Genomic DNA, 14217 nt, shown 5'->3' on the forward strand with positions numbered 1-14217 from the left:
TGTTGGCAAGCTGTGATGGTACCTGATACTTTTTTTTGGTACCTCTGGTACATTTTTGTGACTTTCTGCAGAACCTTAGAAATGTGCTTACATCTTGCATGAGTACTCTGTTAAAACATTTTCAGGACTAGCTTTGCCATTTTAGGTAAATCATTTTGAATTTTAATAAATACTAATTGAGTGTGAGTTAGTGTGAGAGTTAAATACAAGAGAAGTGTAAGACCATGTCTTCTTTATTTATTCTCATTGAGCAAATCTCATCTGCTGGATGTTATGCTGAGCTTGGGGGGGTGTGGATAGGAATTTGATCAAATCCTTGATCAAAGTCTCTGGTGCAGGGTGGGGAGTAGTATAAGGAAACAAACTATTAACAATACAGAATGGTAAGACCTATTCTGAGATTGAGAAGGGAGTTGTTCTTAAGCTCATTCTTAAAGGGCAAAACATAATTAATCAAGTAAATAAGGGTGGGAATGTGACAGGCATTGCCAGCTGAGAGAACACTTACAAAGTTATGACCAACTTGGAAACTTTGCTAGAGTGTTAACAGTTATGGTTATGCCTCAGAAAAATTATTAAATTGAACACAGTTGTAGATTTAATTTGCTAGCTGAGTGAGAGATAGTTAAAATGTTTTAATTCTAGCTAGAAGTTATATGGGAAAGAGGTAGACGCCCTCCCCCAGGAGTGGGAGAGGGGGCCTATTCTTCTTTCTTTTGGAGGATTTCAGGTATATCAGAGCAATATCTACCTTGGGAAATGGGAATGATGACAAGATTACAAGTATATCCTGACCTTGCTTGATAAGTCTTGAAATCTACAGAGTTCTTAAAAGGAAGAGAAATCTCTTTATGGAAGAGGTGTAATTGTCTTATTCTGGACATGAGCACTCAAGAAAATATACTAGTGTGAGACCCAGAAGTAAGCCTTATTTTACTAGCTGCTAATACTCAAAAAGCAAAATTTATTTTATGAACTATGTTTCATTCTCCCTGATGCTTCTGCCAGTTAAGTTAGCCCCAAACCTGGTCCAGAAAAGAAATCATGACCTGATTTGGAGTGTATACCTAGTGAGAGTCACATACAAGAACCACTCTCATTTTTGTCTGACCCTATAAATCGATGATAATGTCCCGATCTTTCTGTATTATGCATCTGTGATGGGCAGAGAACATTTAGGGAGTTAAAGCAGTTCAGTTGTGTATGGTTTGTGTCTCCTGATAATCCTGGTCTGATTCCCATGGTCTTGTCTGGTTTTCCTTTTTTCCATAAGTGCTGTACTTCTTAAATATTTCCATATCTCTAGAATGTAGCTTAAAAAAAAAATCTAGAGTAGTTCTTTGTGTTAATTAAAAAATGATTCTTACTAAAGAAATCCTAATCAAGGAGGTTCTTTTGTGAAGATTCTATCATCAATATTTAATAAGTGCCTAATATGTACCAGGAAGTGCTGAGGTTTTGAGACTACATCAGTGAATAAAACAGACTTAAATACTTACCTGCAGGGAGCTTATATTCCACTGGGCAAGACAGACAATAAATATAATTAAAAGGCAAATTACATATATGTTAGAAGGTAATAAGTGCTATGGAGAAAAGATAGATGATAATGTGGGATTACTGCGGTGAGGGTGTAGTAGTAATTTTAAATAGGGTGGTCAGGGTAAGCCTCACTTAGAAAGTGCCATTTGAGCAAAGACTTGAAGGAGGTGAAGGAGTAAGCCATGTGAATATCTGAGGGAAGAACATTCCAGTTAGAGGAAGCAGCCAGTGCAGAATTTTTGAAGTAGTTTTGACCATGTCATAGTTGAGGAACAGAGGATCACTGTGACTTAGTTCAGTGAGCCAGGAATTGAGGGCAAGAGAGGTAATGGGCGTTGGGGAGGACTTTTAGGCTACTATGAGTACTTTGGCTTTTATGCTAAGTATAAGTGAATATAAACCCTAATAAGATCAAGTAACCTCAAATAGGAGTCCTTATTAGAGATCTAGGGTCAGGAGAAGGTGTAAGCAGTCAGAGAAGGAACTCTGTAACTTCTAGTCTTAGGATAGCATAAATTAATGTTGTATCCTAGATGTAAGATTATACCAAAACAAATAATAAGTTCTTTGCTGATATTTTGTACTTTATTTTTGATTGTAGGGACTTTCAGTTACCTTGATGATGTCCCATTTAAGATAGGAGACAAATTCAAAACACCAGCTAAAGTTGGTCTACCTATTGGCTTCTCCTTGCCTGATTGTTTGCAGGTTGTCAGAGAAGTACAGGTAAGTGGTAATTTTTAGTTAAAGTTTAGTACATTTAACATTTTAAGGAGTAAGAATTTGCTGTATAGTGAAATAGAAAAAAAATTTCTCCTGTCTCTTATTTGTGTTTCTGATAGCTCCTGTTATCGCTTGGCTCACACTGTCTCACTCACTCACACACAGGCGTGCGTACACACACACGCACATTTATATATGTTTATATATCTGTTACAGATTTTGTGTAATCTGATTGTATGTTCCTGGGATTCTGTGCCTTGTCCAAAACAAATCCCCATTGCTCATCTGACGTGCTTCTTCCCCTCTTTCCTTCTCTCTATTAATGTCCTCATTACCTTCTTGGTCACTCAAGTTACGTAGTATTTTCTCTCTGCTGTGTCTTCCCTTTGCCATTCAGTTATTCCTTACCTTATTTTTTCACCTGGGCTATTTCAGTAGCCTCTTTAATGGGCTCCTCTGCTTACAGCATTTTCCTTCTATTTTTCATATTGTTTCTAGAATAATATTCCTGAATTTAAAAACTTACAGTGATTCACCAACCTTACTGAATCAAGTCTAGACATAAGGTTATGGTCGAGTACCTTAGCTCATCATCTCCTCTATATTCCCTCCAAACCAGGATACTGTAGCAATTTGTTGAATGTACTGTGTGTATTACCTGTCTTTACCATGCTTTTCTCATGAGTTGTTATCCCCACTTGAAATATTATTCTCTTTCTCACCATACTAAAAGCTGTCTGCTTGTTAAAAATTTATCTATTCTAGACTGTGCTTAAATGCCATCTCCTCAGTAGCTTCTTTTTCAGCCCTTACATTTTTAAAGCTCAGTTATTTATAAATGTATAAAATTACATCTTGAAAGCAGCAAATAGCGCCATGTTACGTGACTTCCTACACACTTATTGACTGCCTGCTTTTGAGTGACGCTCTGCTAGGGTTGAGGATAAAGATAAATGCCTTAACCACTTTCCTCAAGGAGCTTACAGTTTAGAGAAGGAGTTACATGGAAAAACAGAAAGGTACGCTACTCACCCAAACACTTCTTCCTGTGACTCTAGATTTTTTAAAATACAACTTCCTGGCAAAGAAGGGGGATTTACTAAGGAATTACCATGTTACTCTAAAATGTATTCTTTGAAAAAAAAAAATTGGGAATTCCCTGGTAGTCCAGTGGAAAGGATGCCGTGTTTTCACTGCCAAGGGCCCGGGTTCAATCCCTGGTTGGGGAACTAAGATCCCACAAGCCAGGCAGTGTGGCCAAAAAAAATAATAATAATGAAAATAAATAAATAAATAAAATAAAATGTATTCTTTGTTTTACCTTCCAGTCTTTTTTAGGAAATAATCGTAGTGGGAGAACTTCAGTTATATTTTTTAAATAAAAGTTTTATTGATATAATTCACATACCACAAAATTTTCCCTTTTAAGGTATGCAAATAAATTTGTTTTTAGTATATTCACAGTTGCATAACTATCATTACCATCTCATTCCAGAATATTTTCATCACCCTGAAAAGAGACCCAGTGTCCATTAGCAGTCACTCCCTATTTTCCCCTTCCCCCAGCCCCTGGCAACCACTAAATCTACTTTCTGTCTCTCTGCATTTGCCTATTCTGGAATATCATATAAGTGGAATAATACAATATTTAGTCTTTTATATATAACTATTCATAAATATATATGTGACTGGTTTATTTTACTTCAGTGTTTTCAAGTTTTATCTATATTGTATGAATGAAGTATTAGTACTTCATTCATTATTATGGCTGAATAATTCCATTGTATTGATATATACCACAGTTTGTATATCCATTCATCAGTTGATAGACTTTTTTTTTTTTTTTTTGGCTGTGTGGCTTACGGGATCTTAGTTCCCGACCAGGGATCGAACCCACGCCCCCTACAGTGGAAGCGTGGAGTCTTAAAACCACTGGACCACCAGGGAAGTCCCCAGTTGATAGACATTTTTGATGGTTTCCAATTTTTTGGCTTTTAGGAATAATGCTGCTGTGAACTTTTTTTTTTGGCTGCATTGGGTCTTCATTGCTGCGTGTGGGCTTTCTCTAGTTGTGGCAAGCCAGAGCTACTCCTCCTTGTGGTGCATGGGCTTCTCATTGCGGTGGCTTCTCTTGTTGCAGAGCATGGGCTCTAGGCGAGTGGGCTTCCGTAGTTGCAGCACGTGGGCTCAGTAGTTGTGGCGAGCGGGCTTATTTGCTCCGCGGCATGTGGGATCTTCCCTGACCAGGGATCGAACCCATGTCCCCTGCATTGGCGGGCAGATTCTTAACCACTGCGCCACCAGGGAAATCTGTGTTGTGAACATTTGTCTACAGGTTTTTGTGCAGACATATGCTTTCAGCTTTCTTGGGTATATACATAGGAGTGGAATTGCTGGGTCATATATTAACTATGTTTAACCTTTTGAGGAATTGCCAGACTAATTTCCAAAGTGGCTGCACCATTTTACAATCCTACCTACACTGCATGAAGTTTCCAGTTCCTCTACATCCTTGCCAACTTTTGTTATCATCTGTCTTTTTAGTTATTTATGTACATCCTAATGGGTGTGCAGTGGTCTTACGGTTTTTGTTTTTGGTTTTTTGGCCGTGTGGCATTTGGGATCCTAGTTGCCAGACCAGGGTTTGAACCCACGCCCCCTGCAGTGGAAGCATGGCATCTTAACCACTGGACCGCCAGGGAATTACCCCTCTTATGGTGGTTTTGATGTACATTTCTCTAGCTACTAATAATGTTGACTATCTTAGATGTTTCTGAATACTGAATCGATACTCCTTTTGTGTATGGAGACTTTATTGGGCCAGAAGAGATAGAGATTTCCCTTATGAAGTTTTACCTTGTTCTGTTTCCTTGGTGGCTTTTTTATTGGCAGCAACAAATATTCAGTAAATACCACTCTGTGTGCAGAATACTGCTAGCAATATGATTTAAATAACACCTCCATTTTATTTCAGTAGTCCTCATATTATTTGCTGCCTCATTGATTCATTCAGAAGGCTTGTTTGGAATCCCACATCGTTGCTGTTAATAGGCTTTGCTGGGAATTTTCTGTTTGATCAGTGTGATGCACTAATGAGTGCCTGGTACTGTGCCTGTCATACTCATCACACCCACTAATAACAAAAGAGGAGATCAAGGCTCCAAGCTCCATTCCTGTGTGGGCTGGCTGCAGTGTTTTTGTTCTCTAATTGCAGATAGCTTCCTTAAACTTTGACTGCCTAGGGTCTCCAGCAGGGGATTTGGCTGTGGTATTGGTGTGGTGTTGGCGCTGGCTCCCTCTCTATCCAGAGAAGAGTCAGACCTAGAGCCCTAGACAGCTTGAAGCTTCCTGTAACTTTTTCATATTTGCCCTTGCATGACAATACAAACTTGAGATTTCAGATTAAAAATCATCAAAGTGAGCCCGTAAAACATACATAAACCTTTGCACCCAGGTCCGGAAAGTTTTCACTGAAATGGTGGTAGTGGCCACAGTAGTGGAGGGTGGCCTTTAGTGTCACGGTTTAGAGCAGACTCTGGTTCAGCGATTCATGGACTGGAATTGCCATGTAATAGCTGTGTAATCTTGTACATATTTTAAGGTTTTTATAAGGATTAAGTAAAATAATGCATTTATAATGCTTATTCTGGTTCCTGGTACTCCATAAATGTTAGATGATGTTATTATTTATTATTGTACACTCAAAAATCACATTCTTTTTCACTGTAATATTTCTGCTGTTTTTTTCTTTCTGTTTTTTCTTATGTTCCAAGTATTCTACATTACTTTGGTAATTACAAAAAAACAAAAAAGCACTAAAGAGGAAAGAAATTTACACTTATTTTTGGGAGTAAAACTTCAGAGATCTGTGTTTACAGGCAGTGGGAAGTTGGTCACAGCCTCAGTTTTTGATGGAGGAAACCAGTTGCATAATTGGATTTCCTCCACAGTTAGAAGCAGCAACCTTTGCCCAGTGCTATTTTCTCACTATTCAGTTAGTGGTAGAAAGGAAGCCCTGTGATCCCCCAAGTGTCTTTTTGGGGCCCAGTAACTGGCTCAGGGTGTGTAAGTGAACTTCTTGACATGTGCGTTTCCAGGCTTCTTTTGTGTTGTTTGAAGCTGAAACGTTTAGGGATGACCTGAGGCACTTTATTATGTTTCTTCTACTCTAAAACTCTAGGCCTACGTGGCTCTAGGTCATGGTAGGCCTCCTTCCTCTCCCTTTCTCCTCTTTACTCTTATCGCGCCTCCAACCTTGAATGTGCACACATTGTTTAGCTTTTACTCTTTTCCACAGTGGCTGCGCCAGTTTACACTGCCACCAACAGTGTGTATGAAGGCTCCCTTTTCTCCCCATCCTCTCCAACACTTGTTATTTCTTGCCTTTTTGATAATAGCCATTTCGCTGGGCGTGAGGTGATATCTTATTGTGGCTTTGATTTGCATTTCCCTAATAATTAGTGATGTTGAACATCTCTTCATGTGCCTCTTGGCCATCTATATGGCTTCTTTGGAAGAATGTCTATTCAGATCCTCTGGCCATTTTTTAATCAGGTTGTTTGCTTTTTGTTGAGTTTGTATCATAAAATCTTAATTTGGTTATGTCTAGATTTCTTAATAAGCAGTTTTTCTACATTTAGAGTACAGTCTGTTCACTGTAATTTGGTAGTGGTTTAGAGCATAGAATCTGTTGTCAGACTGCCTGGGTTCAGATCCAGGCTCTACCGCTTAACAGCTTTATGACCTTGAGCATAGCCCCTGTAATTGCTGAAAAAATCTAGAGAACTAATATATAAAAAGTGCTTAGAATCATGCATGGCACCTTGTAAGTGCTTAAATACTAGGGGCTGTTGTTTTTATTGAGTGCGGGATCTATTTAGGGCATTGTGTTAGATAATGGAGACCTTAAGAGGGTCTAAAGCCCAGTTGCTGCCCACAAGAGGCTTGTGATAGTGTTGGGGAAATGTTTAGAGGAAGACTAAAGCTACTTGTGGTCACATGTGCTCAGCATCAAATGATAGAGACAGACACTATGTAAGAGTTCAGAGGAAGGAATGGGCCATCAGGAAAGCTTTATAGAGGAGGCAGCTGAGTTCTGCCTGAGCCACCAATGAAGAATTCTAAGAAGGGAAATAGCCTGAGGGGAGAGAAGCAAGGGAAGTGGCAAGGTACATTTGGCCTGGTATGTAGGATTAGAGGTGAGAGGAGCCCTTTCTAGTTAATTTCTAGAAGTAACCAGGGAGCATAGTTTGATTAAATCAAGTAAGATTAGGAAGTCTTAGTTTTCCTGAGTGGGGATCCTCCCATACACCTTAATAAATGCTGCCTTGCCAGGGTGAGGAAGAAGTGAATTGGGTGGAGGAATTGGGTGGGGGAGGGGCAGCCACCTGGGTTCACACTTCCTTTATCTGATATATCTTTGCAGTATGACTTCTCTTTGGAAAAGAAAACCATTGAGTGGGCTGAAGATATTAAGAAAATCCAAGAAGCCCAGTGGGAAGCAGAGCGCAAGGCTGAGGAAGCAGAAGCTAAGGTGAATTCTAAGAGTGGCCCAGAGGGTGACAGCAAAATGAGCTTCTCCAAGACTCACGGTACAGCCACAATGCCACCTCCTATCAATCCCATCCTTGCCAGCTTACAGCACAACAGCATCCTCATGCCGACTCGGGTCAGCAGCAGTGCCACAAAACAGAAAGTTCTCAGCCCACCCCACACAAAGGCAGATTTCAATCCTGCTGACTTTGAGTGTGAAGAAGACCCGTTTGATAATCTGGAGTTAAAAACTATTGATGAGAAGGAAGAGCTGAGAAACATTCTGGTAGGAACCAGTGGACCCATTATGGCCCAGTTATTGGACAGTAACTTGCCTAGAGGTGGCTCTGGGTCTGTGTTACAGGATGAGGAGGTCCTGGCATCCCTGGAGCGGGCAACCCTAGATTTCAAGCCTCTTCACAAACCCAATGGCTTTATAACCTTACCACAGTTGGGCAACTGTGAAAAGATGTCGCTGTCTTCCAAAGTGTCCCTTCCCCCCATCCCTGCAGTAAGCAATATCAAGTCCCTGTCCTTCCCCAAACTTGACTCTGATGACAGCAGTCAGAAGACAGCCAAGATGGCAAGCACTTTCCATAGCACATCCTGCCTCCGCAGTGGCACGTTCCGGAATTCCCTAAAGCCTTCCACCCAAAGCAGTGCCAGTGAGCTCAATGGGCATCATGCTCTTGGGCTTTCAGCTTTGAACTTGGACAGTGGCACAGAGGTGCCAACCCTCACCCATTCCCAGATGCCTTCCCTCTCTGTCTTGTCTGTGTGCACAGAAGAATCATCACCTCCAAATACCTGTCCCACGGTAAGCCTTTTATAAATTTATTTATTTATTTTTGGTTGCGTTGGGTCTTCATTGCTGCGGGCAGGCTCTCTCTAGTTGTGGTGAGCGGGGGCTACTCTTCATTGCGGTGCGCGGGCTTCTCATTGTGGTGGCTTCTCTTGTTGTGGAGCATGGGCTCTAGGCACGCGGGCTTCAGTAGTTGTGGCACACGGCCTCAGTAGCTGTGGCTCGTGGGCTCTAGGGCTTAGTAGTTGTGGCACATGGGCTTAGTTGCTCCACGGCACGTGGGATCTTCCCAGACCAGGAATCAAATCCATGTCCCCTGCATTGGCAGGCGGGTTCTTAACCACTGTGCCACCAGGGAAGTCCCACGGTAAGCCTTTTAAATCCCCCTGAATTAAAGCTCCACAGATTTCTAAATTCTACCCAGCAGTTGCCACCCTCACATTCTTCTTTGCAAGGTTTAGGGCAGGATGGGGCATGACCAAATTGACCTTGCTTACATTAAGTATATGTAGTTCTGTTTATTTTTCTGAGGACAGAGATTATTAGCTTTGCACCTAACCTGGTTAATGTTGGCTTGTTCCTCCCTGCATCTTTTTGGTCTTTTCCTTCAAAAAGATAATGTGTATCATGTGAATGATGTTTTCCTGCCTAATCAATTTGTTCTTTTCTGTGCTGCCATGTCTTGTGTTTGCATTTTTTAAAGGCTTTCTTTCTTTGTACCTTTTTACTTTTTCCTATTAGCTTTCTTAATTTTTTTATGGTTGCTTGGTATTTCTCCTTTTATCTTCTCCCTACCTCCCTCTCCTTCCTCTTTCCATCTCACTCTGCCTTGAAGTTTGGCTCTTTTGTGTTTGACTAATTTGGGGTTATGTTTTTCAAACTGGGCGGTACTTTAGTAACTGGGGCATAATTTGTATTGGAAGTTTCAGCAAAAGATAGAAATTTGTCATTTTTAAACCTATAGGTTTTGATCCTGCAATTACTTTTTTTTTCTTACTACTAAGAATTGTGCAGTTTTCTCCAAAGGGAGGGAGAGGGGAAGGTTGGAAGTCAGATTTAGTGTTGAAGGGTGGATTGATACGAAAGTTGTAATTTGTATCATCTTGAAGAAAATCTGATTTGTCACACAAGAGAGATGCATACATATATAGGGAGGTTACTTTATGTGGTTGTTTCAGCCCCACAGAACAATTGCATTATAGAATAGAAATCACAGAAGACCAAGAACCTTTTGCTACACCAGTTCAGATTTTTTAAATGACAGCATATCAAGACAGTATTTAGAGCCAGAAAGGAGCCTGATTGTATTAGTGGGAAATCTCTGAGAGACCATAATAAGCCTGCTATTAGCTGGTAGAAAAGATGAGCCTTGGCCTGCCTTACAAAGAGTGCAAGTTCCCAGCAGTGACATTCTTGGTAAATGATTTTCTCTGTGTGAGTGCTTCCATTGTCAGAGCTTACTGCTGCCCGTAAACTTCCATGGACCCTGGCCCAGAGAAACTAAATAGAATGCATAACATCTCCTAGGGTGGACCTTATCCTAATTCCTCCTGGTTTGTGGTTGGACTTTGGTCAGTGGGATACTCCTCTTCGCTTTGTGACTCATTGTGTGCTTTAGAGGAATTAAAAGCACTCTGAAAGGTTCCCCCACCCCCACCGACTTAGAGTGTCAGCGGAAACCATGCTTCTCCCTGGCCTGGGGACTGACTGCCTTTGGGGGGCAAATATAAACAGAGTTGGAGTTCTGATGATCTTTTTTTTTTTTTTTTGCGGTATGTGGGCCTCTCACCGTTGTGGCCTCTCCTGTTGCGGAGCACAGGCTCCGGACGCACAGGCTCAGTGGCCATGGCTCACGGGCCCAGCAGCTCTGTGGCATGCGGGATCCTCCCGGACCGGGGCACGAACCCGCGTCCCCTGCATTGGCAGGTGGATTCTCAACCACTGCGCCACCAGGGAAGCCCAGAGTTCTGGTGATCTTTTAAGGAAGTCATGACCCTTACCTCCAGGGAGCAAAGCCTAGTTCCCATCCTGGCTTTCTATCCTTAGTGCGAGTCTTTGAGGCCCACGGTAGGAGCTTCCCAGTGAGAGAAGCACTTCTCTCCAAGATAGGGACTTGAGGCAGGTGGGTGGTGATGGTGGTCAGCTGGACTGTATACATCCTTCAAATAGGAACTCCTAGGGAAGTGTTCCTGGAATTTGGTTCTTGTCGGCTATTTCAGGCCCAGTGTTTGGGTCTCATTTTTTAGATTTTGATTTCATGTTTCACTGTTTTATATAAACTAATCTTAGAAGTTGAGAACTCCATGGGATCATGTTAAGAGGAACAATCTTGTGATGTGCCCTTATTCTGTGTCCAGCATAGACCTGCCTGACCTAGCACCAGGGCCTCTTCCCACTGCCCTTCAACCCTTCAAGGAGTCTTGCTCTGCTCACAGGTTAGGCTCATTCTGCCATTGGGTTCTCTTTCTCCGGCTATGGATATCTATTTCCCACTTTTTCACAGTTACTTCAGCAAAATATTTGCCTTTTTCCTTATACTTCTGAGTTCTCAATTTACTAATTTTGGCCAAGAAGCATACGAGTAGTGCCAGTTTGCTTTTAAATTGTATCCTAAATAATTTTCATTACATACAATCTCTTAGCTTTCCGGTGTTTGAATCTGTTGATCGTTTCTTATGTTGCCATTGCTTTAATACTTACAGTAGAGTCCTTCTCCATCTCTAGATTTAAAAAATGAGGGACTTCCCTACCAGTCCAGTGGTTAGGACTTGGCGCTTTCACTGCTGTGGCCCCAGGTTCGATCCCTGGTTGGGGAACTAAGATCCCACAAGCCATGTGGTACAGCCAAAAAAAGAAGAAAAAGAAAAGGAAGAAATAGGAAGCCTCAAAAAAGAAATAAACAAATGAAAAACATTTTTAATAAATAAAAATAAAAAATGAATTTATTTTTATCAAAGTACTACAAACATATTTTAATGAAATCAAGTAGCATTTAAAAGGCTTGTATTGAAAAACAGTAGCTCCCTGCCTCACCTCTCCCCAGTTCCAGTTTTGCTTCCCATAGTCAGGCACTTTTGACCTTTAAACTGTTTATGCTGGGATTTATCTCTGTATTTCTGAATTAGATGCTTACATTTTTCTAAATTTATCAATTTTAGACAGGTTTATACTTCCTGTTGCAGTAGTTGAGGATTTAGCTCTGATAATAGCCCCTTCTCTACCTTCTTCCTGTACCTCCCATCATATTTATATCACAAATTTCGGTTCAGTTAATGTTATTGTTCATATTATTATGGTTGGGTAAATATTTATTACTGAGTTCAGATGGTGTACTCTGGTGATGATGATGATTTTTTTGGTAGCTTTTTGTTTCTCTAGTTTAACTGCCCCATTAAAAAAGTCTGCATGGTTTCTTTGTGCCTGTTGCTAATTTTGTCCAAATGCTCCAAAAGAGCTGCCAAAGACCTAATGATAATTTTCTTGTTCAAATACATTCAAGCATGTTGGTCAACCTGTCTGATTTTGTCTTTTTGGGGGGGGGGTTCTTTGTTGCTGCGTGCGGGCTTTCTCTACCTGTAGTGAGCGAGAGCTACTCTTCGTTGCGGCGCGCGGGCTTCTCAGTGCAGGGGCTTCTCGTTGCGGAGCACGGGCTCTAGGCACACGGGCTTCAGTAGTTGCTGCGCATGGGCTCAGTAGTTGTGGTGTGCAGGTTTCAGTAGTTGTGGCTCGTGGGCTGCAGAACACAAGCTCAGTAGTTGTGGCGCGTGGGCTTAGTTGCTCCAGAGCATGTGGGATCTTCCCAGACCAGGGATCAAACCCGTGTCCCCTGTGTTGGCAGGCAGATTCTTAACGACTGCGCCACCAGGGAAGTCCTATTTTTGAGTCCTTGAATATCTAAAAATGTCTTAATTTTACCCTCACATGTGAATAATACTTTGGATTTAGATTTCTTAGTTGAAGGTCATTTTTCTTCAAGAATTTTTAAGACATTGCTCCCTTAAAAAAAAAAATTCAAATTTAAGTATAAGCTCCACTGATTTCTAGCAATACAGTGCTATTCTGATTTCTTCCCCTACTCCCACAAGCTTTCTTTTCTTCATTTCTGGAGATTAGAAATTTACCAGTGATGGGCTTTGTTCATTCATTGTGCTTGGCCCTCCTGGATCCAAAGGCTCAGCTCAGTTTTCAAAATCTGGTTGATGTGGTTCGTTGCTTTGTATTTTCTTTTTTGTATTTTCTATCTCTTTGACTTTATGTTTTACTTTCTGGGATATATCCTTGCCTGTGTATAACCCTTTTTTTTTTTTAATATAATCTTTTAAATAAAATTTTTACTTTATTTTAAATTTCCAAGTGTTTTGTCTTTTCCCTCTTCTGGTTTGGTCTTATGTTGGTGGCTTTGGCTTTCTATTCACATTTAAGAGTGAGGCACTAAAATAAATCAAAACGGAGAATGTGTATGTTGGGGTGTGCTTGCTGATCATGAAGATTCACTATAGGCTGAAGGTTAGTTGGCTTTGAGGGGAGCTCTGCAAAACATCAACATGTGAAGGTCTTGGGGGCTATTAAAATTTATCTAGAGAGTTCTGCTTGAATGCTAAAGAAGGTGGGGAATGCTGGTGTAGTTACTTAGTCCCTTTTGGTTCTTGCACCTCACTCTGCCATATGCTGTGCTTGGTATCCTTAGTCCTTTTGGCTCACGTTTTCTAGAGACTTAATGTTCTGCCTCCTGCAAAGGTGAGGTGGGGAAGGTCTGCCTGAGGGTTTTCTGCTCTGATCACTGCCTTCCTTTCTTGCCTTATCCCAACAGTACCCGATGCTTCCAAATGCTGAACCCGTCTCTCTCGGGGTCTCCAGGGGCGTGTAACGTCATTGCCTCTGCCCATTACTCTGCCTCCATTAGCATTCCACCTTCTAAAATTTCATTGAAATATATTGTCCTCTGCTGTTCCCTCTTTTTCTTTGACCTTAAAGGTTAATACAGTTTTAATTGTTTTATTATCATTTTAGTGGGTTTTGGAGGGGAGGAGAATCAGTGTCAACTTATTGTGTTAAATGAAAATCCCCCCTTTGAAATCCTAATAGAGCTCCACTTATTCGGTAACTGATTAGGGGTAAGTTTCAAGCTCAAAGCCAGGCCTTAGGCATCTAGAAATGCATGTGTCATGGAAACTAACCTCTAGGAGCTCATACTGTGTGTAATAAGTACTGTGCCAGCAGTGCGACCAAAATGCTGTTTGGCTATTGGTATTCTCAAGCCCAGGTAGAGCCTGCCCCTGAAAAGAGAGAGACAATCTTGGGGCCTGCAGTGGCCAGAGGGTGTGATGCAGTTCCCATGCCCTGTCGTGACTCCTGTAACCTAATGACTGAGCCCCACGATTGGACTGCCTGGAGTATGCTGTGGGTGAGATGGTTAAGCAGAAACTACTGGCTTTTAGGCCTGTAGAATCTTCTTGGTTTTTCCCAGCTGACTTGGAGGAGAGCATCCGGTTATAGCTATATAATTTGTTTTTAATATTTTATTTTTAGTTTAATAATATATTTTAAAATATTTATTTGTTTGTTTTTGGCCACTTTGGGTCTTCATTGCTGCACACGGGCTTTCTCTAGTTGCGGCG

The 14217-nt window shown here is 41.2% G+C and overlaps 1 protein-coding gene across 3 annotated transcripts in view; it reads left to right on the forward strand.

The window, feature by feature from the left end:
* Window positions 1–14217, forward strand: part of UBAP1 (ubiquitin associated protein 1) — a gene marked incomplete at its 5' end in the record, with an annotated part of 55172 nt that overhangs the window by 36533 nt on the left and 4422 nt on the right. For 2 of the 3 annotated variants that reach the window (XM_082657245.1, XM_082657246.1), the window contains 2 exons: window positions 2144–2268; window positions 7691–8614. In XM_082657245.1, the coding sequence (XP_082513371.1) occupies window positions 2144–2268; window positions 7691–8614 (1049 nt within the window). Of the gene's footprint in view, window positions 1–2061; window positions 2269–7690; window positions 8615–14217 lie in introns of those variants that run through there. The other variant, XM_082657244.1, reaches the window with a different exon arrangement.

The sequence above is a fragment of the Grampus griseus genome (assembly GCF_964374135.1).
Source record: "Grampus griseus genome assembly, chromosome: 6".
NCBI classification, from domain to species: domain Eukaryota; kingdom Metazoa; phylum Chordata; class Mammalia; order Artiodactyla; family Delphinidae; genus Grampus; species Grampus griseus.